Source organism: Erpetoichthys calabaricus, chromosome 3, assembly GCF_900747795.2.
Source record: "Erpetoichthys calabaricus chromosome 3, fErpCal1.3, whole genome shotgun sequence".
Classification (NCBI taxonomy): domain Eukaryota; kingdom Metazoa; phylum Chordata; class Cladistia; order Polypteriformes; family Polypteridae; genus Erpetoichthys; species Erpetoichthys calabaricus.
In genome coordinates, this window is record NC_041396.2 from 219,861,866 (window position 1) to 219,886,802 (window position 24,937).

The 24,937-nt window shown below is 38.2% G+C and overlaps 1 protein-coding gene across 1 annotated transcript in view; it reads right to left on the minus strand.

Moving 5' to 3' along the window:
- nus1 (NUS1 dehydrodolichyl diphosphate synthase subunit) overlaps positions 1-5,372 on the minus strand; it is a 45,686-nt gene extending 40,314 nt beyond the window's left edge. Inside the window, exon 1 of the mRNA XM_028797804.2 lies at positions 4,784-5,372. Coding sequence (XP_028653637.1) covers positions 4,784-5,189 — 406 coding nt within the window. The 5' untranslated portion in view covers positions 5,190-5,372. The remainder of the gene's footprint in view (positions 1-4,783) is intronic.
- Between the last annotated feature and the right edge of the window lie 19,565 nt (positions 5,373-24,937).

A 24,937-nucleotide genomic window follows, 5' to 3' on the forward strand; every position in this document is an offset into this window, starting at 1 on the left:
TTTATTCATTAAAATCAAAAAATATACAATATCCAAATCATAGCTTCATGCGACTACGTATGATATTTCAGAGAAGATAATGCTTTTCATTTGCAACTGTCTTTTCTCTTCATTCTTTATCTGATTCATTTGGGCAGAATTAAGTCTCCACACCACAAAAACCTAAACTAAGACAATTATTTGAACAGTTATGGAAAATCTATTAACAGTACAAGTATATTGTTGTATTATGTTTCATAACAATAAATTGTTTAACTTTTTGATTTTATTCAACAGTAAAATATCACATTAAGTGAATTTGGTTAGAATGGAAACTGCATTAATCCAGTATTTCACTCTCCACATTAGGAATTTCTTAAAAGTAACACTATCCATTAATGTTCTGCAGAGTGTGTCATTAAAATACAAATGCTCTTTCACACCTATAAACACATTTAACACTGACTATTAAGGCTTTATGATAAGCATAATGGGAAAAATAGCTGCTATTTGCACATGAAACAGCATGTCACACTTACACAAAAAAGCATTTTCAGGCAGCCAATGTATTTTTCTCTCCATACCATGTGAATTGTTGGGGTTGGTCTGAGCCAAATACTAAGGCTTTCACTTAACATTAGCTGCAATGCTCCCAAAGAACCCCTTTTAATAAAACTACTCTGACCCAATTTGTAATTAAACAATTATAGAGTAGCACCATTCTCAATTACCCGATAACTATATGGGATACAATGAATATGTAAACAGGTTACTTTGCCCAATTATATTATTTATATTATATATATATATATATATCCGTCCATCCATCCATTGTTCAACCCGCTGAATCCGAACACAGGGTCACGGGGGGTCTGCTGGAGCCAATCCCAGCCAACACTGGGCACAAGGCAGGAACCAATCCTGGGCAGGGTGCCAACTATATATATATATCCTGACCTTCAAATACAGGTCAATTCAAGAACTAAACACAAACTTATTTAAGAGAACTGCAAGGCAAATGCTATTATTTTGTCTAACAGGCACAAAACCATATGCTCAACTTAACCTACATAATAATAAGGTTTCTATAAACAGTCCTTGCAAAGGCCAAGTGCAAGATTGAAATCTTAATTAAAAAGGTGCAAGCATGTGACTTTCCTTGAATTTGTTATGGCATCAGAATTTGGGATGCATGAGTCATTAATAATTGAAGTTTAAACTCCAAACAGGCCCATTTCTTTGTATTCAGTTAACCTAGCCTGGACACCGCTGGTGTTGTGGGAGAAATACAGTAAGGCAGATATGGGGAGAACTGCAAACTCCAAACGAACAGTCTAGAAGTGAGATCTGAATCTGGAACACATAAGACAGCAGCACTAAACCCCTGTGTTAACCTATTTCTGATTAGGTACATTAAATCAATTTTTCATTACTCAGAAGCTATGACAAATTAACCACTGCACAACTGTTCACTACACAGGTCTATAATGATTACTTCAGTGACCAATACTATATTAAAACCACACGAATTTAAAAAGGTAAGCCATCTTTCTCAATAACTTTTTTTTCACAAAAAATTTTTAGCCATTATATTTTTTTTACTGGTTTAGCATTATAATTATGAATATTTCAGTACTTTATTTTTATTTTGCCCCAACATGTTCAAGCAATAACTTACAACTATTCACAAGATGAACTTAATGATTTACTAAGAGAGTTAGGTCTTCTTAAAGATGTTGCAGATCTCCTGGCGTTATATTTAAAAAAAAAATGTATTGCATTCAGACAACTTTGTCTTGGTACTGAATTAGAGAAAAAATGCAGCATATTTCAAGAAAGATGGATCCTTGGTTTACTGTACTGAGGTAAGAAGCCTAGTGAAGAAACCTGGCAGAGGTTACAATGGAGAAAAATGAAAACTATTTATAGACTCAACAGAAAGAAGCCTAAAAGGACTACTTCTTCATAATAGTAAAAAATAGGCATCAACACCTGATGCTTATTCTGTGCATTTGAAAGAAACCTATGAGAACTTTGAAAATCATCTTATCAAAATTAACTACAATAAATACATATGCGGGGACCTGAAAGTTCCATTTTCCTTATAGGATCAGCAAGTAAGGGCATAGAACGCTCCCATGTCTTCTCTGTGAATGTTGCCATCACCGCTTCGTATTAAGCTTGGTACAATTAAGCAGTTTGTCAAAGTCCTAGTGAAAGATGGAGACTGTTTGATGTATCCATGTTGAAAATTTCCAGGTTGGTCTAAGGCTAAATTGAAAGAAGACATTTTTTGCCACACCTGCTATTAGAAAACCAATTTCCAATGCAGAATTTGATGGTGCGATGAACAACATGGAAGAGGCTACAGTTTCATTCAGAGAAGCAATTTTTAAGTTTAAAGTGACAATAACGATCCAAATTATATAAAAAAAAAAAAACTGAAAAATTGTAATTAAGTTCAAAAAATTGGACTGCAACATGAGTCTCCAAGTTCACTTTTTTTATTCACATTTGGAATTTTTCCCTGAAAATTTTGGAGGGGTGAGTGAAGATCAGGGTGAAAGACTCCAACAGGATATGAAAGAAATGGAAAGAAGATACCAGGGACTTTAGAATGTCAGGACAACAGTGGACTACTGCTGAATAATTTTTAAGGACAAGCCAGAAAAAGTGTACAAAAGATAGGCCACCAAACAAATTTTTAGATCAAAAGAAAGTAAGAAGCGACAAAAACTAGATAAGTTATATGTAAGTCAATAAATATGTATTTAAAAATATTAGTTTGACTAAATTATGTTAAATTTAGAACAATATTGTTGAAATTAATAAATGGCACAAATATTGTTTCAATGTTGTGCTTAAATGTGACATGGAAACATAAATCCATCCATCTTCTAAGCCCGCTTTATCCTGAGCAGGGTCACAGGGAACCTGGAACCTATCCCAGCAAACATAGGGCGCAAGGCAGGAACAATCCCTGGACTGGGTGTAGACACACACACACACACACACACTAGGACCAATTTAGGATCGCCAATCTACCTGCATGTGTTTGGACCATTAAAGGAAAAAGGAGAACCTTGAGTTGAGGAAACCCATGTGGACAATAAGTGAACATGCAGACTCCATGCAGTAAGGACCTAGGATGTGAACCCTGTTCTTCTTATTGCAAGTCAGCAGCACTACCACTGCACCACCCCTCAATGTAGACAGTTTTTTTATTGTGTTCATAAATGCAAATACAAACGACTATTCACAATTAAAACAATTTATGAGTTTAACTTTCAGACCTGTGTAATGCTTATTTTAAACATAACCTAACATGATTTTCTCTGTATCTGGATGTTGCACTTGTTGCCACTGCTCTACTGTCAGGCTGCTCTCCCATGTATGGAAAAATCACCTCAGTTAAAATATCATTAGAATCATGGGATGGAAAGATTCTCTCATCAGATTGAACTGCACAGCACAGACTTCACAATATAATGCTCATTGGGATGTAGGCAGCTAATTAACCAAGGTCTCCAGGACTGTGACTTTGTCTTTGACTTTCTCTTTTACAAGTCTAATTTCTGCCAAGGTTAACTTGCTATATTTCATCAGTTAATTAACAGGCAGATGTTGGTTTCCATTTAGGTTTAATCAGGTTCTGCCTTTTTCTCCGTGTGTTTTAACAAAGCTGTACTTTTATGTGGACTAGTTCTGTATTTAGTAATTAGCATATTCTATACTTCTGTTTTAACTGAGAATTGTTCACAGTGCACCTGCGCTCAAGAGAGCACTATACAGAAAGTTGTTGTCATAATTTTCCTTTAGCTGCTCAACTGGTCAATTTCTGCAGTGGATGTCTTTGATTAGAATTAGCTAAAACATGTAATAAGATGAAGAAATATATTAAAGTTGACCAACTTTACTAAAATAACTTGAGTAACAGTGAAATGGAGATAAACAAAATTAATTACCCAAACAAATCTCATTAAATTCGACAAATCAGCTACAGAAATGACACACCGTATAGAGTTGCATAATATCAATATTGTTCATCCTGTACAAGTGAAACTAACTCATGTTGAAATTTTCACCACCCACTTTCATCCCCTCCCTAGTCACCATGACTTCAGAAAGGAAACGAAGCAATACAAGGTCCACTTTAGAAATACATAAACAGCAAATTCTAAAAATGGCATGCAAGCAGTACGGGAAAAATCAAATGTGAATTGTCACAATAAATGTTAGCACTAAACAAGCCTCGCAGACAGAAATCTGGTGTCAGTTCATAAGTGTAGAAAGCACATCGCTGAATCACCCTTCGACAAATGCTGCGTAACAATTCTTAGGAATATTAGAATGCTTCCCGGTGTCTGAAAGCAGTAAGAACTGGCAGACGGTGTTGGGGTTTATACACTAGTACATTTCTGCCAATAATACGGTAATGGACAAGTGTCCCATGTAACCACACCTGTTGGAGAGCGATTACGTTTTGCCGCTGTCAGTCAATGGTCAGTAGTATTTTCACCATTCTATAGAGACGATCTCTACATTTAGTTTGTTCGATTCAAGTCGAACAACTATTCACACAGCTAAACACATATGACACAGGTTCTTGTTCCTGTGATATTCTATATTAATAAAATACAAAAAACGAATAAAACAGCTTCTCCTCTGTGACATACCCATTATTAGAGTGTTTCGAAGAAACATCCACTTTACTCAATTACACGAACTGGACTTATCAGTCAACTACACTAACGGCGGCAGCACCACCCCTTTCCCCTAAAAGCCCATGTTGCTCCGTCCTTACCTTGATTATCATAAACACTAACGTACGAAATGCCCACCGCCATACACCACACTACCAGGTTAGCGATATCGTTGTACCGAGGCTCTTCTCCGGCAACAAGAAGTCCAACGTGGAGGGGCAGCTTCTCCACAGGCTTTCCAACCACTCGAAAACGGGCCCTTGTCCTGTTAATTCCTGTTGGCAACTTTTTATGAGTGGCAGTATGCTTGTGAGGTCCCGGACTGAAAGGTAAAGGTAACAACAGAAGAAACGCAGCCACTGCGCGATTCCAAGGTCTCCAGCCGCCACTGCTAGTGGTACTGTTACTGCTATTCCCAACTCTGCGCCGAAACCACGAAAGCACTGCCCGCTGGAGCTGTAACAGAGCATGAAGCAACCGCAGCACCAGCTCGTAGAGCACCGCCATCACAAGCGCAAACAGCACGCTTCAACTAGTCGAGGACGGAGGGTTGAACGCTTCCTACGACAGCAAAGAGAGCCGCATTCCTCTGTTTCAATCACAACTACTCGGGATAGCTGGACCGGCACTACTGCCAACACCTCATCTCGGCGGCCGCCATCTTTCAAACTCTTTCACCTCTCAACTTTGATCCAGAATGATTACATGGAGTTTCGTTATTGGTTCGCTTCTGTGACGTAGATAACAGACATTCCGGACCTCTGCTTCTGAGTGTTCATCGTTTTAAGTTCACTGCAGCGCTGTCCCAGAGCGCCATTCTGTGGCTTGGAAGTCAGTTTAGTTTGTACATTTTTATGTCACTCGCATACTTTTAAGACAAAGAGATTAAGGTACGGGGTAAAAGGTCGCCGTTTGCAGGACTTTTTTCTCCCAAAAGTTCTCAAGTTCAGTCCTTGGAGACCCCAGTGTTTCAGATTTTCATTCTAACTAATTTCACAATCAGTGCATCATTTATACTTTTAGTTGATTTCATTATTGTTCTTTTTTATTTGTATTCTAACAGATTCTGAAATTTTTGTATTTTTGCCGTTTGCCTTCTTTATTTATATAATTTATTTATTTAACGAGCTTCTGTAACTCGTCAGTTATTTTATGTAAAATAACGCACTGTGACTGCTCGTTTTATTTTCAGCCAAGTTTGAATGGGGCTGTCGCTATTTGTTACATTATTTATTTATTTACTAGGGGGCTCCGCCCCCTGCTCGCTTCGCTCGCCAACCCTTGGCGTTGGGACATGAGAAAGAGTCAGATGTATGAATTAGATATAGAATAGTGTGCAGCTTTGGATGATGCCCATAGAAATAACAAATAGAGTGTTTGTCATATATTAATGTTTTATTGGAATATTTCTTTGTATACAACATTAGCAGTAAAGATGGTGTCTTGTCCTTGAATGAGTCTTCCTTGGCATGGATTATTTATAATTTTAACTTTAACGTCAGATGAACGGCGAACACGTGAGAAGGCAACATAAAGTTGTCCATGTCCAAAAACGGGTTCAGAGAGGTAGATGCCAACCTTGTCCATGGTTTGTCCTTGTGATTTGTTGATGGTCATGGCAAATGCAGGTTTAATGGGGAACTGTCGGCGTTTCAATGTAAAAGGTAATTCTAGCTCAGAACTTGTAAGGTCAATTCTAGGAATGAGAACAGTATTGTTAGCATGTGATCCTGTAAGAACTGTCGCTTGAATAACATTGTGTGTCATGGTGTTGACGACTAACCGTGTGCCATTGCATAAACCCTGTTTTGTGTTAAGGTTTCTTAATAGCATGATTATTGTTCCGTTTTTAAGGGCAAGGTCGTGTTGTGGTAATCCGGCAGGGTTAATAGTGTTCAAATATTCTAAGGGGAAATTTATATGTTCATTGTCGTCATCAGAGTCAACTTTGTCTGAGCTTAGAAAGATCTGTGTCTCTCCAGGAAGTAATGAAATGACTTGGTTATTAATGTGATTAACATTAATATTTTTTGGACATAATATAGTGCGTTGTGTTAACAGGGGTATTTGGTCTAATGTGATTGCTGTTCCAAATATCTCTTTTACTAAGTCGTCTGAGATAAAGGATTGTGGAATGGAAATAATATCTGGGTGAAGTCCATCTGTATTTGTGAGTGTACCATTTCCCAGTTGTATTAGCCAACTGTTATATTCTGGATCTGGACATCGCATGTTTTGTACCAACTGTATTGTTTTAAAGCAATGCCAATTGTCTGCGTATTTTAAGGTGGACTGAACAATAGCTGAGCGCATGGCATGTGGAACAATAGCTAAGCATTGTCTAAAATCTCCTCCTAATAAAAGAACTTTTCCTCCAAAGGGAATATTATTATTCATCAACGTTTGTAGAAGTTTATCAATGGTGTTGAGTAAGTGACTGGATGCCATTGTACATTCATCAATAATTATCAGTTTTGCAAGACGGATGTCTCGGGCATTGCTACTGTGAATGTTCATAGTGGATACTGATGTCTCTGTGATTGGGACCGGTATTTTGAATATTGAGTGACATGTACGACCATTTATTAACAGATTTGCTGCCACTCCGGAGGATCGCAGTCACTGTTAATATGTTTCCTTTTCTGCAGTTGAACGGTTAATAGTGCTTTATTGTAAGGAGATCCACCTATGCTGACACCTATGCTGTCTAGTGTGAAGGTGTTGACATTCACTTTAGAATATGTGGCTTTGGGTGTCACTTCTTATGGATGTGTGTGTGTGTGTGGGGGGGGGGGGGGGGGGGGGGGGGTGGGGGGTGGTGAGGATTGTTGTTGCGCGAGCGTCTTCTTTCTTTTTGTGTTCCTGTGTCTTGTTTGAATCCCCCTCTTTGTGTGTGTCCCGTCCGTTGCTTGTAGGGTCTGTGGGGTGGGCTTCGCTCGCCAACCCCTGGTGTTGGGAATGACAAAGAGCGTGATGTATGAATGAGATATAGAATAGTGTGACGGTGTAGATGATGCAAATAGAAATCAAACAATAAAGTGTGTGGCACAGTGTAAAGGTTTATTTGAAAATTTCTTTGTACACGCCGTTTAAGTGTAAAAGGTAATTCCAGCTCAGAACTTGTAAGGTCATTTAAGATGGCTATTGTTGTGATCAGAGTCAAGTTTGTCAGAGCTTAGAAAGAGTTGTGTCTCTCCAGGAAGTAATGGAATGACTTGGGTATTTATGTTTTCCACATTAATATTTTTGGACATAATATAGTGCGTTGTGTTAAAAGGGGCATTTGGTCTAATGAGATTGCTGTTCCAAATGTCTCTGTAACTAAGTCGTCGCAGATAAAGGCTTGAGGAATTGTAATAATATGTGGCTGAAGTCCATCTGTATTGGTGAGTGTACCATCTCTCAGTTGTAATAAGCAATTGTTATGATCTGGTTCTGGACATCGTATCTTTTTTACTAACTGTATCTTTTGAAAGTAATGCCAATTGTCTGCGTATTTTAAGGTGCACTGAACAATAGCTGAGTGCATGGCATCTGGAAGAATAGCTAATCACTGTCTAAAATCTCCTCCTCATAAAAGTACCTTTCCTCCAAATCGAATATTATTATTCATAAACGTTTGTAGAAGTTTATGAATGGTGTTGAGTAAGTGACTTCATGTCATTGAACATTCATCAATAAACAACATTTTTTCAAGACGGATGTCACGTGCAGTGCCACCGTTAATGTTCATAGTGGATACCGATTTGTAGGATTAATGCAGTTGATAAAGATTTAACTTTCAGGTACATCGTCAGTTATAAGCTTCTGTAGATATTCAGTATATGAATGTAAAGAAGGCAGTCTAATTTGACCCTTTTGACAACAACGTGTAAATGTATAACTTGTATTGCCAGTTGTTTCTTCAGGGAAGTGAACTGAATGACAATGATTGCAAATGACATTCATTAATCCGAATGAATTTTCCTGGTGTATGTTTTGCTTGTGCCGTTTGAGAGGCGCGTTGTTGCATGTGTAGTATTTGGGACGTGTTGTTTTGGAGCTGTAATCGATTTGCCTGTGCTGTGTGAGAAGCCCGTTGTAGCCTTCGCTGCCATTAACGTATGTCTGAGACGGGAGGTGTTTCGTTTTGAATCCGTGCCTGTTGCGATGCAACACTTTGATTGATAGATTGCGTAATGTGGATCTAGAATGTAGATTTGTGCATATTTGCGTTGTTGATTTGTTTCAGGGTGCACTGTTCCAATGCGATGCAGTATTTGTGCACATATGCGAAAGCAGTATGGTCCATTGCCTTTTGGTGGCCTGATATTTACTCCAGTATATGCAAAAGCAAATGAACTATTGTAGGATCTAATGCAGTTCATAAAGTTTTTACTTTTAGGTACATCGTTAGTTAGAAGCTTTAGTTGAGCTTTGCGTTTTTGGAGTCGAGACATTTTTTCTTATGGATGTGTGGGGGGGATCGTTGTTGCGCGAGCGTTTTGTTTCTTTTTGTGTTCCTGTGTCTTGTTTGAATCCTCCTCTTTGTGTGTGTCCCGTCCCTTGCTTGTAGGGTCTGTGGGGTGGTTTTGTGTTCTTTTTTTTGGTCTTCCATGGGCTTGTTGAATCCCCCTCTTGGTGTGTGTCCCGTCCCGGGCCTGTAGGGGGGGGGGGGGGGGGGGGGGGGGGTTTGGTCGTGCCTTGCTATTGTGCGCTCGTCTGTTCTTTTTTTTTTTGGTGTGTTTAGTTTCGTGTGCAATGTGTTTCGTGCTTTCCCCTCGTTTGAGTACTCTTTTATGTGCCTTTTCCTTATTTTGGTGCTTGTTGAGCCTCATTTTTGTGACTCCTTTCTGTATGTGCTCACTCCTGTTTTCTGTGCTCTTGTCGGACTCTTTTTGCGCCTGCGTCTCTCGCGGCCCCTCATCCGCCTCTCTCCCCCTCTTTGTGTGTCCCGTCCCTTGCTTGTAGGGTCTGTAGGGTGGTTTTGTGTTCTTTTTTTTGGTCTTCCATGGGCTTGTTGAATCCCCCTCTTGCTGTGTGTCCCGTCCCGTGCCTGTAGGGTGGCGGGGGTATGGTCGTGCCTTGCTATTGTGCGCTCGTCTGTTCTTTTTTTTTTGTTGTGTTTAGTTTCGTGTGCAATGTGTTTCGTGCTTTCCCCTCGTTTGAGTACTCTGTAATGTTTTTTTTCCTTATTTTGGTGCTTGTTGAGCCTCATTTTTGTGACTCCTTTCTGTATGTGCTCACTCCTGTTTTCTGTGCTCTTGTCGGACTGTTTTTGCGCCTGCGTCTCTCGCGGACCCTCATCCGCCTCTCTCGCCCTCTTTTGTCCGCCTTTCTCGGGTCCTCAGCCGACTCTCGCGGACTGTTTGTTGCGCCGGCGCAGTACGTCTTTTTGCAGCTACGGCCCATGGCCGGATGTGCCTGCGTCCATCATCCGGTTTAGCATTCTCGGTTAGTAATATGGATTGAGCATCTGTAAAAGCTGAATCAAACCCAGAACAAATATCTATCTATCTATCTATCTATCTATCTATCTATCTATCTATCTATCTATCTACAACATTTGTTTATATAGTGCCTTCGAATACAAAATATAATCCAATTCATGGTGCATCACAAATCGTAGTGAGTGGAATCAAAGAAGAACCATAATCAAATAAAATAATTATACTAATGGTCAGATGGTCAGTAGACAGAGGGAAAAAAAACTCCTGTGGAAAAAAAAAAACCTCTGGAGTTCCACAATCAAAAGACCACCCAGGCCCTGCCTGGCATCCTGTCGTATACAGAAAAGAATAAAAGAGAGAGTCAGCCAGTGCAGGCATCATCAAGGAGAAGACCTCCGTGTCCTGCTTCCTTCCAGCAGCCTCAGGGATGTTTGTCCAGAAAGGTGGTGGCACAGATTTAACAAAAAGTAACATTTAAAATAACAGTCCAGACATTCTAGACCCTTTGGATCATCTTGGGGCTATGGAAAAATAAAGCTGCATCTTATCTGCATAGCAGTGGTAATTTCGATTGAGTTTTGAGATAGATCTATAGATCTGTTGATCGTCAATGTTATCAATCATTAGGATTTATATTTAATTAACAGAAAATTCTACAGTAAAAGGGAAATTAAAAAGAAAAAGCAAAAGAAACAAAAGTATTAATGCTGTAGCAAAAAATATTATTATTTTTTTAATTCTTACAAATATTTGTCGGCAAGATAACTATACCATGAGATCAATTAAAGAATAACACAAGGACTATCCAATTGGTTGGTATAATAACCTGCAGCCATTGGGATCCCCCAAACTGAAGCTGAAAACCACAGTGTAGAATATCCAAATGAGACATTACAATAAGGTGAAGACAATGAACAACACATCCATCCATTTTCCAACCCGCTGAATCCAAACACAGGGTTACGGGGGTCTGCTGGAGCCAATCCAGGGTGCAAGGCAGGAACCAATCCTGGACAGGGCACCAACCCACTGCAGGGCACACACACACACCAAGCCCAATTTAGAATCACCAATCCACCTAAACTGCATGCCTTTGGACTGTGGGAGGAAACCAGAGCACCCGGAGGAAACCCACACAGACACGGGGAGAACATGCAAACTCCATGCAGGTAAAGTAAGCTGTATGCCTGTTGTCCTTAACCTAATCCCTTTCTTGATAAATGATAAAGAACACAAAATATCTTACTTCAAAACAAGAAATGAGTAGTTAAATATTGAAAACAATCATCTTTGCCTGGCAGTTCACCGTTATCTCCAGGGCAGAATACAACATTATAGTGGCGCAGATTAAGGGGGCTGTTTGCTGGAAAATGAAAGCTATCTTGCCTGACTATGGAAAAATAGTGTAGCTTTAAAGAGGAAGCACTGATTGATGGAAAAAGACGGTCTGGACTCATGATTCTCAAATTCAGTCCCGAGTTACCACTGTGGCTGCTGGTTTTTATTCCAACCAGTTTCACAACTCAGTGGGTCAGGCTGGATTCTAAAATTGTTTAATTATCTGACCTTTTTTCTTCTTCTGCTATTTTGCATTCAGAAAGGTATTTTAGAATGTATTTACATTTGAAAGAAATTCAAACTTTTGTTTTTTTCCTATAGCTTTAAATGCTTAACTTTCTTATACCATTTTCTTTTTAGTTTACCTTTTTTTTTAGGAATTTTCTCCCTTAATTGTATCAAAATCCTGACAAGTAGTGACAAGACACAGGTGCAAATGACACTGAATGCTAAAGGGGGCAAACACCTTTATCATTTCAGACGCCTCAGGGATTTTAGGATGCCCTTTCAGATACTAAAGAATTTCTATAAATCCATCATCGAAGATATGCTGACAGGAAGTATTACCCACTGGTTTGGAAACAGCATGCAGCAGGACCGCAAGGCTATGCAGAATGGACAGCTGAATGCATCACTGAGTTTGCACTATCTAACTTCCAAGACATCTATACCAAACAATGTCAGACCAGGGCAAAGAAAACAACGGATACTTCTCTTTGCTGCTTTCAGGTGAACACTACTGCTGCCTGAAGACCAGTTCAGAAAGGCTAAAGAGGACCTTTTTTCCACAGTTCATCCACATCCTAAATTAGGACAGTGCCTAGAGCTACATGATGCTAATTGCTAATCCTACTATGTTAAGTAATGTATTATATACTTTTATAATAATACAATTATGTAATTTTTTTTTGTTATTTACTGATATTATAGTGTTGAGAATTTTGTGTTTATTGTCTTTTTATATTCTAATGCACAGTCTTGAAATTGAGCAACTATGCATTTTACTACATATTGTACTGTGTATAATTGTATATAACAAATTGATAATTTAATTTGAAATTTATTAACATTGAAATATTTTTTGAATGCAGAATAAGAGAAGAAGAATAAAAAGGACAGTTAATTAAATAATTAATTAGTCAGTTACAGGTAAAACTACTTACTGATTGTGAAACTGACTGGAACATAAACCTGCAGGCACAGAGAAGGGAAAGGAGGGTGGGCAGCCAGGAATGAACTTGAGATGCATTGGTCTAGAGAAATGTAGAAGGAGACAGCTTGGGGAGTGCATTTGTATTTTGATGGCCAAGAAATCTCAATTGTAGCTATCAAACTGTTGATACCCTGTATGCCTGATAATATTACTGCTACCAGTACTACTGTTTTATTGGATGTGGCTCACCAGTGAATGGCATCATATCACAAAAGGCTGTAGCTCACTGAGGGATTGAGGCTGCAAGGTGTGTGTGTGTGTTTTTTTTTTTTCTTCATTCAGGCTCATCATCTGAAGGCACATATTTCCTGTAAATGTGCTGCTTGATTAATAGCACTTCTTTAGTGTATTTTTTATCTGCTTTTCTTATTTGTCTTTTTTAAGGTCATGGATGCATTTTAGTATCTTCAGTTTGTCTGTCTCTTTTAGAAAGTATCTTAAAAATAGCAAGTTTCTGATGAATGTACTGATGTGAATGATAAAGTATCAGTAAATACCTGTTACTGACACCTCACTTGTTTTTTTATTTTTTTAATAGCAAATCAGTGAATCTTGCATTTTTCTGAAATGTCAGCACATATTTGTATTCTTCTTGAGATCACAGTACTATATTTATTTTTCTGTGTTTCATTTTAACTCATGAATTTTTAAAGGCAGGAATAGGTAAATAAAAAGTAGAAATAAATTAAATTCCAACACAGGCTCAGAACAACTTAAGGTGAGATTGGCAGATGCAAAACCATGCAGCTTCATATTGAGCTTGCCCAGCCCTAACTAAATTGAAGAAGCCAGATAAACATAATAGTTTTAGCTAATATATATTCCGTCTGTCTCTGTGTTCCCTATAGACCCTTTGACCGATCTGGACCAAATTTTGCGGACAAGACAGACTACTTTTGAACCCAAAATTTTGACCCTGAGGATCTGAGTGTTTTTTTTCCTCTGTGCTACAGTTTGGCTCAGAGGAAGTGAAACAGCACAACAGACTGAAGGCAGACTAGCAAATGAAATGATCAGAGCTTAACATTACTTACTTGTTCAACACCACATGCTGCTTCTATCTACTGTAATATAAAAAGGCATACTGTGCACTTTTGCAGGGGGATGTTGGGTGAGGTTTGATCGAAAGTGGAAATGCAGCAGAACACAAAGGAGAATCAAAGGGTGGTTGAGTACCTCCTGCTTTGTCGGCTTTTCTTCACAATTTAACTTCAACAGTCTTTCCACTTTCCACAAGGACCCTTTGCTTTCCTTCCTTAACCTATTCTATAAAAATAAATGGGAAACACCAGGTACTTCGGCTAATGTCTTATAAAAAAGTCTCTAGTTTCCAAAAGACAACATTTAAATGTGATCTGCAGTGGACTGTTCTGTCTTTTGATAAAATAAGTTATTTAGAGGATTTCTGGAATGGACTGACAGTTGGTTCCTGTCTTAAGCCTGATGCAGACGGGTGAGGCTCCAATGCAGCTCTTAGAATGTTATTTAATTAGAAGATATTAAAAGGGCACTTACACGTAAACCAGAAGTTTTGCAGCTTAAACACAGTTGCCTTAGCTACTAGGCCAAACTGAAAAATTGTATACTAATGTTGACAAAAATAGTTTTACCATAAAGGGCACTTGTTATAAGGGCACTCTGACTCTCTGATTGCCATCCATTAACACTGGTCAGACAAATGCCATGTATTTGCATTGTAAATTGAATGTTTCAATGCATTTTTGCACATTGTACTACTTTCCTGTATTCTGTTTGTTGGTTCACTGTAAGCTTTTTATCTGTTTTCTTCAACATTTTTAATTGTTTTCGAGGAAGCAAATTTGAATAAGAATTCCAATGCTCTAATTCCATGTGAAAAATAAAGTGTTAACTTGAGATCAGCATTTGCTCCAGATATTACTAAAAGGCCTTACTATACAGTAACTATAGGAGCCTTCTGGCATTACATGTCATCTTTTCTAGTTGTGGGAACATGTAGTGGCTCTGTTTTCAATATAGTGTAATGCTGTAGGTTTGTATGTTCTGTGTTGCAAAGGCCACAAGTACAGCTTTGATTAACATTAGTGTGTACTTATATACAGTAGTGGCGATTTCTTCATTTATTTTCCCTCACTGATTAGCGCTCATTGCATTTTAAAAAAGTACTTTACAGTGTTTTGCTTTCTCAAGAATAACCCACATTTAAACTCCTGTTGCCTTTTTTTCTTTCTTGTGAGGATCTTCTGTGGTTGTTTATGCCACCTCCACCTCTGGTGGGCTCAGATATCATTTTAATGTCACCCACTGATTTTTTTATTTGCAAAAGGCTAAGGTTTTTTTTTTGGGGGGGGGGGGGGGGGGATAGAGATTTTGATTGTCATAGGTTGAGCGGGTTGCTAATTCATATTTGGTTTATATTAATGGCTTAAATTTGTTTGATTTGCTTATTACATTCTTCAGCATTTAATCTCAAGAAAAATTCCATTATAATAAAAAAATGAGCGTGCATCTGTCTTCCTTGTGTGTGATCACAGTAGTGTTTTTATTTTGTAAAGTAGAATAGAACTACTGTATAATATTTCATTAGATGTGATTTTTAGCAAAATTGCTTTAGAAAAAGCAAATAATGAAAATCAGAGATCTGTTCCCTCCACTTTATTTCTAAATCTAAAATTGTCTGGTCTATAAAAAATTGAAAAGATTTAGAAAAATAATGAGAGTTAGATTGGGCCATATATTAAATTTTTAGGAGCCTTGCAGTTATGAAATGTTTACAACCTAAGATGTGCAAGATGTTGCCAAGGAGCTAAATTCATATTATCTTTCCTTTATTATGTGTAACCAACCAAAAAAGCTTTAGAACTGAAAGTGTAAGATGGCAGATGAATCTTTTACAGAACTGGTCAAAACTGACAATAATACAAATGTTATGTATTGTAATTAAACCAAATTTTTCAGTATTCATTTTTCAAATTATGCATTGTTAAACATCTACCCAAATAAAATGGCTTGCCTTTATGAAAAGAAAACAAAATGAAGGGAAACATTTAAACCAAAAAAACAAATGAGCAATTACTATTTGTGTCTATACATAGAAAGAAGTGAAAGGAGAGACATACCAAACTAATTCACAATAAAAACATATTATATAATAACAATGAAATCCCTGAAACGGACACATTTATGAGATGCTTGGTGTAATGGGTGGACAGGGCAGGGCAGGAACTAAAGAACAGTGACAACACTATTTGAAGACCCTGTCTGTTGAAAATAGTCAGAGCAGTATCAAGGCTTCACAAGGGGGCAGCGTAACAAAATGGTGGTGTAATATATTAAAAATAAAATGGTATGAATTAATAACTAATGCAAAAATAAGCAGAAGTCACTTAATAATTACAAGAATAAATTCTCCATTAACCAAAAACCTCAAAATAATAATAATAGTTATTAATTAATTAAAAGCTCAAAATGAGGATGAAATAAGTGCAAAAAATAACAGAATCCTATATTAAGAGATGTGGGTAGTATGTGCAAACTGCTTAAAGACCTTGTCTATGCAAAAGTGTGAGACAAAACTGTTGACCACTGCTTTACCACACCGTAGCACTTTCCACTTGTGTAAGTGAAACTGTACTTCCAGGTGTATGATCAATTCTGATAATTATACTGGTCTTTCTGAACTGTTTTTGCAGTATTGTCAGTCATTGCATTCCATTCCATTTTGTGACATCTTCAAAAATTGCACGTTTACTGAGCAGATATTAATCTACACCTACTTATATCAAGTTTGCTCTTTATTTGCTTTAAGTCCAGCCCTAAGTATATGAACATACAATAGGTTAGTACTGGGATGTTGGCTCATATCATCTCCGCCATGTCCAACTGTTGCTGCAAATTAGCTGGTGGTGAATCACTACTGTTAGTTAACACTTTGTTCAGTCTCACCTCATTTCTAATCTTGGCGAAGGTTTGGTTGTTAAGAGGGTCATTGAATAAAGCTGACCTTGACAATTTTAGGACTTTCTTGGTTTCAGGATATGCAGTTATATTATCCTGTTGAATTAGTCTGTTTTCAGACAGGCACATTTCTGCCATGTAAATTTGTACCTAACCTCCAGTAATATATTTAGGATTGAAATGATGCTTTCATTATATCAAGCAATCAAATTTTTTTACCACAAAAACACATTCCACCCCATTACACCTTAACCACCAGACTGAACTGCTTAAATCAGGTAAAACAGATGTAAGGACTTGTGGGATTTCGCCATATCCTAGTTCTTCTAACCAGATGAATCAGCAAAACCTGCAATTATAACCAGCATGAATGATAGGGAGTGCTATGACATCTTTTTCAAACACAGAATGTAGTGAAAAGTCAAGCAAAATGACACCTTTTATTGGCAAACTAAAAAGATTATAATATGCAAGCTTTCGAGGCAACTCAGGGTGCCTGAGTTGCCTCGAAAGCTTGCATATTGTCATCTTTTTAGTTAGCCAATAAAAGGTGTCATTTTCCTTGACTTTTCATTACATTCATAATGGCTAACACGGTACAACACCCTAGTACTTCAAACACAGAATGAAAGCCTAGGGGAGGGATAACAAAGTAAAAATTAAACAGATTCAAAATAATCAACTGGCTTAACTTTTATAGGCTGCATCCCTGTTTGTCTATAGGAGTGATTTGAGCACTTGCTTATCAGCATAGTGTCATAAGAGTCAAGCATAAAGGTTTGGGGATTTTGTACCCCATACACTTGAAAACATGCAAAAATATAAAAACATCTTTATAGACAGATAGTTCAAAACAGAACTGATACATATGGATAAGATGGCAGATATATATCTCAGAGAAAGGAAGAGGTGAGAGCTTGTGGAACTGGAACCGAAGTGATGTCATCAAGAGGAGGAATCTTGGTTGGTGGGAGTGATGTCATTAGGAGGCAGGTCATCTTGAGGGTCTACAGAAGGAAAAGAAGAGAGACTATTACTGGACAATGCCACCCTTGGCTCAGGCAAGAAACATTTATTTTTGAGCCCGTAAACTGTCTCCTAAGTGCACGTGTGTGACAATACCTGTAGATTCTCCTTTCTCAACACCCTAGCCTTTGTTGCTTCCACCAGTCAATATTTTGCATCTATCCATCCATCCATCCATTTTCCAACCCGCTGAATCCGAACACAGGGTCACGGGGGTCTGCTGGAGCCAATCCCAGCCAACACAGGGCACAAGGCAGGAACCAATCCTGGGCAAGGTGCTAACCCACACAGGTTTTGAATCTACTCACCTTCAAACTGCACATTTACTTGAGCAGTGTCCAGAAGGAGATTTGAAGTCCCAGCCAGAAACAAATTCTGTGGTAAATTCCCTGACCAGAATTGTTATTTGGAACTCCTGGAGCTGCTCTCCAAACACTCTCCTTACCCAGTCTGGATATCTCTGCAGCCTTGAGCTCCAGCACACTGTTAAAAGGGCTAAGCAAGCTCTAGGTAGCCTGGTGACCAAAGAAGAGAATAGTAGACTATGTTTAAGTAGTTAGGTTGATTGGACTCTCTACAGTGGGAGGGTGTAAAGGAATCTGGATGTAAGTGTGAAAATGCTCTACCATTACTTATTGCCTTATTGAGTGTTTGAAAATAGAAAAAATGGATCAATGGACACTTAGAACATTGTTGCTGACTCACACTATGTACTTGTACTTATTAAATCTGCTATCTAATTGCACTTAAAACGTTTTAATATTGTTGCAGGCGGCTGGGGATCAGACCCAGCCGGGACACCTGGAAGGACTGGGATACGGACTATACATCCCCCGGGCCATGAGGGGGCAACCGCTCTGGTTAGTGTGGGGACCACGGGAATGGAGCATGGAGGCTCAACCCCATTGGCGCCCGTGGCCACCACCAGGGGGCACCCCGAGCTTCATAGAGCCTGGGATGTCTGCACTTCCGCCACACCTGGGAGTGCTGGTGGAGGACCTTCCAGGGACACCCGGAGTACCTCCGGGTGCTCATGCGGCACTTCCACCACACCAGGAAGTGCCGCCGGAAGGATGTCATGAAGCACCTGGAGCACATCCGGGTGAATATAAAAGGGGCTGCCTTCCTACAGTCGAGGAACTGGAGTCGGGAAGAAGAGGACAGAGTTCGGTGGAGAGGAGTGGAGACAGTGCAGGACTATTGGAGGGCCCATGAAGAGGGTGTTTGGTGCAGGAACACTGTGTGTTGTGTGGACAAATTGTAAATAAATGTGTGCTTTACTGCTTTTAGGAACCATCGGTATGTGCCTGTCTGTGTTCCAGGGCTGAGCTTCCACAATATGCAACATCTTAATAACTGTCCTGAGGTATCTGACTGGTGAATGACAAACCCACATTAACTTTTTATTATTTGTTTTATTATTTATTTTATTATCTTTGCAACAGATGTGTGCACTCTTGCGCTCAACTGAGTTAGAAAATAGATGTCAATGGCATTTAACTTCTCACCTCTCTAAAATACAGGCTCTAATTCTCTACTAGTCTTCTTGAAATGACCACAAGAAATGTAGCACTCTCTTTTCCAATTTTTTCACACCACCTTTATGCAGTGGTAGCTGCTATTATATATCCTACAGTAACCCCACAGATGCAACCATTACACTGAGCCCCGTTTGACTTATGGAAAAGATTTTTGTCTGAACTCCATGTAAGCATTATTGAACAGGAACACAAAGAGGTAAGTAAGAAGCTTGCCACTTTACTTTGAGTTTGAACCTAGTCTTGGTATAGAAGAAGTCAGAAGGCTACTGGATATACACTGATTTTCACACCATCTACGCAGCAATTGTGCTGCATTTCTTTTAAAATATATCTTCTATCTTCCTGTACATCCAGAGATTGTTTATTATCTTGACACAGTGGTCCATGGTATGATGTTGCATTGTACATTTTTACCATTCTAGCTTTTCAATGAAGAAAAATGTACATTTGTTTATCTAAAAATTTAATTATTTGAAATTCTTTCTGATGGTGACGTCTTATTACCACAGTGCTATAGTGCTATTGCCCAGTAGGTGATTAAATCTAGAGCAGTAATGTCTCCAGATTTGTTTCATTCTTAGAAATAAGGATAAATGACATTCTGTTGCCACAGCTCCACTCAGGCACTTACTGCATGAAGAGTTTTTGAACCAGGAATCCAGTCTTTTGGGAAGCAGGACATTCTTTAAAAAGGAATCATAAAATCTCAGACATTTTTTATCAGTTTTCTGATAAACATCCCTACACTGGCATCTTTACCTTGCCATCAGTGAAGGCAAAGTATTAAGGTAAAATGAAGCTCTAGTGTATATTTAAGATGAAGACAAATGTACTTTTGTGGCTGATTATGCACCTCCCCCTATCCTGGTTATTATGGGCTCATTTTACTGTATTTCCAGGTTTGCAAATGGCTTGACAGACAACATCTACATACTCCTCTTCTTTAATTCACACTAGAAAAATATTCCATTGTGTAATTTGTTAATGTACAAAATCACTGTAAGTACAACTGACTGCAATGCAATGAAACAAGAACCTCATTTCATTCATCTGGTTCATTCACCACTACTAGAATCTGTTTTACTGCAACAGCTTAAAGAGATACCCAACAGGGGCTGCCTGTTCACAGATTTTCTCTCTTCCTTTCCATCATGAACATGGGTATTTAGGAAAATAAACCCAACTATTATGTCAAAGTGGATCTGTACTGACAGAAGGAGATAAGCTTCTCTATTGACCATGTAAATGTTATATTTACTGAACTTTGTACTTGAGTATTGATCCTGGAATATGAAGGACAGCATTGGTGCAACAATGTCAGAACTATATCTCTTTGTAATTGCTTAACATTCACCATGCCTTTGAACACTGGCTGCTGTACAGAAAAAAGGGACAGCCATCCTAGACTAATGAACATGTTCAAATGGTATTGTAAATAAGTACAAAGGTTTCCCAGACCACTTGTACTTTTCTGTCATAGCTAAAAGACCCACTATGCAAGTGGCCTGTAGCCTTTCCTGTGGGGTTAAGAAAATATGTCTGTGCATGCTAATGTGGGAAGATGGGAGCTGTAAGGGGATTGTAAACTTTTATTCATAATGCCATGAAAGTGAAGGGTCATTAAACATGGAAAAATTGAGGGCTGGGGGAAGAGAGGAAGAGGCTGACACGCTAAGAAGAAGCATGCAGTGTTTCCTCATAATGCTAAAAGAGGACAGCCAAGGTGACTCACCTCAACAAACAGTTGGAGTTCAAGTCTTTGAATGTAGTCCCAGAGAGGCAGTAGGTGCCATGGGTTGTTATTCCTTTTTTACTTTGAGTTGTCTGTAGTCTGCTTTATTTTGTATGATAAACACACAAGTTTTATGTTTTTGGTTCACTTGAAATTATGCAAGGTGTGGAGAGAAATGATATCTCCTTTGGTTGAATGGTTCTTTATATTTTTCTTTTGTCCACCTTTTCTTTACAAGGTGATTGGACTTGTCAGCTTTAAATTCAACAAGTAATTTATTGTGGAAGACTATTAAATCTTAAAAGTGATTATATATACAGTAGATAGATAGATAGATAGATAGATAGATAGATAGATAGATAGATAGATAGATAGATAGATAGATAGATAGATAGATAGATAGATAGATAGATAGATAGATAGATAGATAGATAGATAGATAGATAGATAGATAGATAGATAGATAGACAGACCAACCCAGCACACCACAGTGTAGAAGATGTGAAGGATGTCAATAACCACATTAAAGGAAAGCAGTCTCCCAAGGAAAATGAGCCTGCTCTGCCCTTTCTTCTGTATTCTGAGACCAGTCCAACCTGTCCAACACTTAATGTGTACCACCAAGTACTTGTAGGAGTGAACCCCCTCTACATCCAATCCTTGAATAGTAACCAGACATAGATGCTCTTTGGCATGGCAAAAATCAATAAGCAGTTCCTTGGTTTTGCTGATGTTAAGATAATGTTAATAAGGATGGGAAAGTAGCACATCTTAACTGCTTTTTTAACAAAGAGGTAAATGTGTGCATCCATAGAAATACTTTAATCAAACACTTGAAATTATCATTGCAGAGATTTATTTTTTCAAATACAGCTCACAGAAGCACTCCTACATTGAACAGTTAAAGTAAAGAATATCAAGTATTGACTATTCTGATCCGGGGAGTCCCAAAAGCAAAGGTACAAAACACTTTAAAAAATTGCCCACTAGTGGGGTAGAAAATACCATCAAAAACCCTGACTAGAATCCAAAGGGCCGAGAACAAATCTTTATAAAATAAAGGTTTATTTCCACAAAACTGACTGTGCAAGCACAAAGCTCCCAAGAACACAAAGGAGTACCTAAAGAGGCAAGGCAGACACAGCAAACAAAGTCCCAATACAGAATCCAAAGGCAGTGGTCGAAACAGATCAGAGGCTCAAAATAGCAAATAACAGTCCCAATATGAAATCCAAAGACAGGGTCAAAAACAGAGCATGGGTTCAAAAATCCAGAAATTCAAAAGCAATAACAAAAACACTGATATTCACAAAAACGTTCAATGAACCACAAGAAACTATGGGAGGCCCTCCCTAAAACAGGATTGAAGGCTGTTCTTGGCGGTGACTGGCAGGTGGCTCCATCTTTTGGGGAGCCACCCACAAAGCACAAGGGACATAACAAAGGCCTTTCCACTTTACCAAGTCACACATAGAAAAACAGATATAATAAATAAAGTATTAATAAAACATTAATATGTATAAATTATATAAAAGTAAACAAAAAAACAAAACAAGGGAGACCACTTTGAACACCAGCCAGGGTGAAAATGCTGGCTGAACCATGACATTGACACAGCAAACAGCACCAAGATAATTTCCACCAGAAGCTTATGAAGGCCACAATACATTAACAGCAGATGTGCATTATTTTAATCATGGAGAGACCAAATAGGAATACAACAAAATCTTTTATGGTATGTTTCAGTGGTTAAACTCAATGTACAAAAGTGCATAATTAGTACCGAAAAGGTTGGTTACTTTGGATATGTTATGATCCTGTCATACAAAGGCTCAAAAATGTGTGCAGGCCTGGTGTGACTCCACCACATTAGGCCTCACCACAGGCAGCTTAACCCCAATAGAAATGGCAGGCTCCAGAACTTGGGAAATCAGGCTTATAAATAACAAAAGTTCAAAATGTCCATAAAATACAGAGAGGAAAATCATAAGATTTCAAGTTTGAATATAGAACAACACAAAGTTAATTTGTATTTAAAGATTTATTGTAGGATTCAAAAAGGATTGCAAAAATACATTTTGCCAAAAAGCCAACAAATCCAATAATCACTAAATAATAACCGAACCTTCAGTCAAGAGCAGGGGTCAAAAATCCAGGAAATCTAAAAAACAAAACAAGAAGTACAATGAAAATAATTAGGAATAATCCCCAATAATCCTTAGCTGCTTTACCTTAAATGTCAGTGGAGATGGTTACCCAGCTACAGCATTAAAGAACAAGTCTCCAAAAAAAATAATAAATACAAAATTATCAATACAGAAAATGTTCCTCAAAATATACAACACAAAAAAGTAAAATCAATAATATTTACAAAATATTATTTAAGAGATAAACAGAATGATTCAACTATAGAACCCACTGAACCATGACAGGACATTTCTGTTATCATTTAGAGAATTTAAGCACTCTCGAGCCAAGTATCTGCCACGGAGGACACAGAGCCACACAAGTGCAAAACAGAACATAGAACAGTAGTAGGCATGGTAACTTTCTTGTGTTAATCCTGTCAGAGGTCAACACTGTTCTGCAGTAACGTTTAAAAGGTTCAAGAAAGTTTAAGTGGGTTGCCAGGCATGATGCAGCATTCTAAAGTATGAAAGGCTAAATTACAAGTGAGCTTTGTTCGCTGCTGCACTACTACACACTCACTCCCACTGGGCCAATTTACAGTACAGTTGCCAATAAAGTAAACATGCAAATCTCGAGGATGCTGGGTAGAGCAGGTGTACATTGAGAAACAGCAGTTGATCAGTAGGAAATGTACAACCACCACACAGACAGCAACTGAACCCAGACTTGAATCAGATCTACAGAGATCAAATGTAATAGCACTAACCATTGCTGAACAGTGCCTCCATTGATGTACAACCTGTTTTGGCGCATTTTCCTAAATACTGTATGTGTACTATTTCATGAAAACAATAAGCACACTCCATTACACCTTGAAGCAGTGGTAACATTTTTATGATAACTGATGTGAATAACTTGACAAGTGTGCTCCAGGAGACAATGTAGAAAAAACTAGAAATCACCTCAACTGATGACAGACACAAGTTAACACGCAACCCTTACAATAAATCATTCAATTTAAAGACCCACACAAACTGGACCTCATATACTTTCCACCCAGTACCATATGGCATTTAACAAAAAAACATCAGGGGCATTGAAGTAAACATTTAGTTGTGAAGAGTTTCTTCAAAAGTATGGTGAAGCTGTATAGGTTAAAACCTTTTGTCATACTGCTAAAAGTATTTATCAAAGTTTTGTGTTTAAATGATGTGTTCCTGAATTATTCTGAGACAATTTTAAACCTGTTGTCTGTAGGTGCTTTTTGCTTTTGTCAACTTGAATGGGCCTAACAAGTAAAATTTCAGGAGTGCAAATGATTTGATTTTAATGTCTGTTACATTTACAACTTACACTTTAGAATTGCAAATAAAGTTCAACATAGAAAGGCAGTAACTGACAGGGTGAGATCATGGTGACTTCAGGATGATTGTAGTACTGCTAAAGCGCATAAGAGTGTGCTTACTGTGCATTCATCAGTCATACAATCAAGTGAGTGCTTGTGAGACTTATTCTATTGTCTTTGTAAAAGCAGTTGGTTAGCCCAATTTTGCTGGTTTGATTGCAGGAATGATATGACCATAACTGGATAACTGGCAAATTAAAAAACAGGAAATCACAGTATCTTCATTAACAATGTTTATTTAAGTTGTGGACAACAGGTGGCACTGTTGTTAAGCCCTTATCTCAGCATAACGTCAAGGAGGCCAGAACTGAAAAAAATGTCTTTATTAGACAAAAGGAAAGATAAAATATAACAATTGGAGAGAGAGAGAGCAATATAAACCAACCAAACCAAAATACGTTGCTCTCTGGATCTTCTTACATGCTGTAGGTCTGTCGCCCTCTTTACCTACTGGGGAGGTTTGATACTAAAGCACCATAAAGCACTCCCAAACCTTCCTCCCATG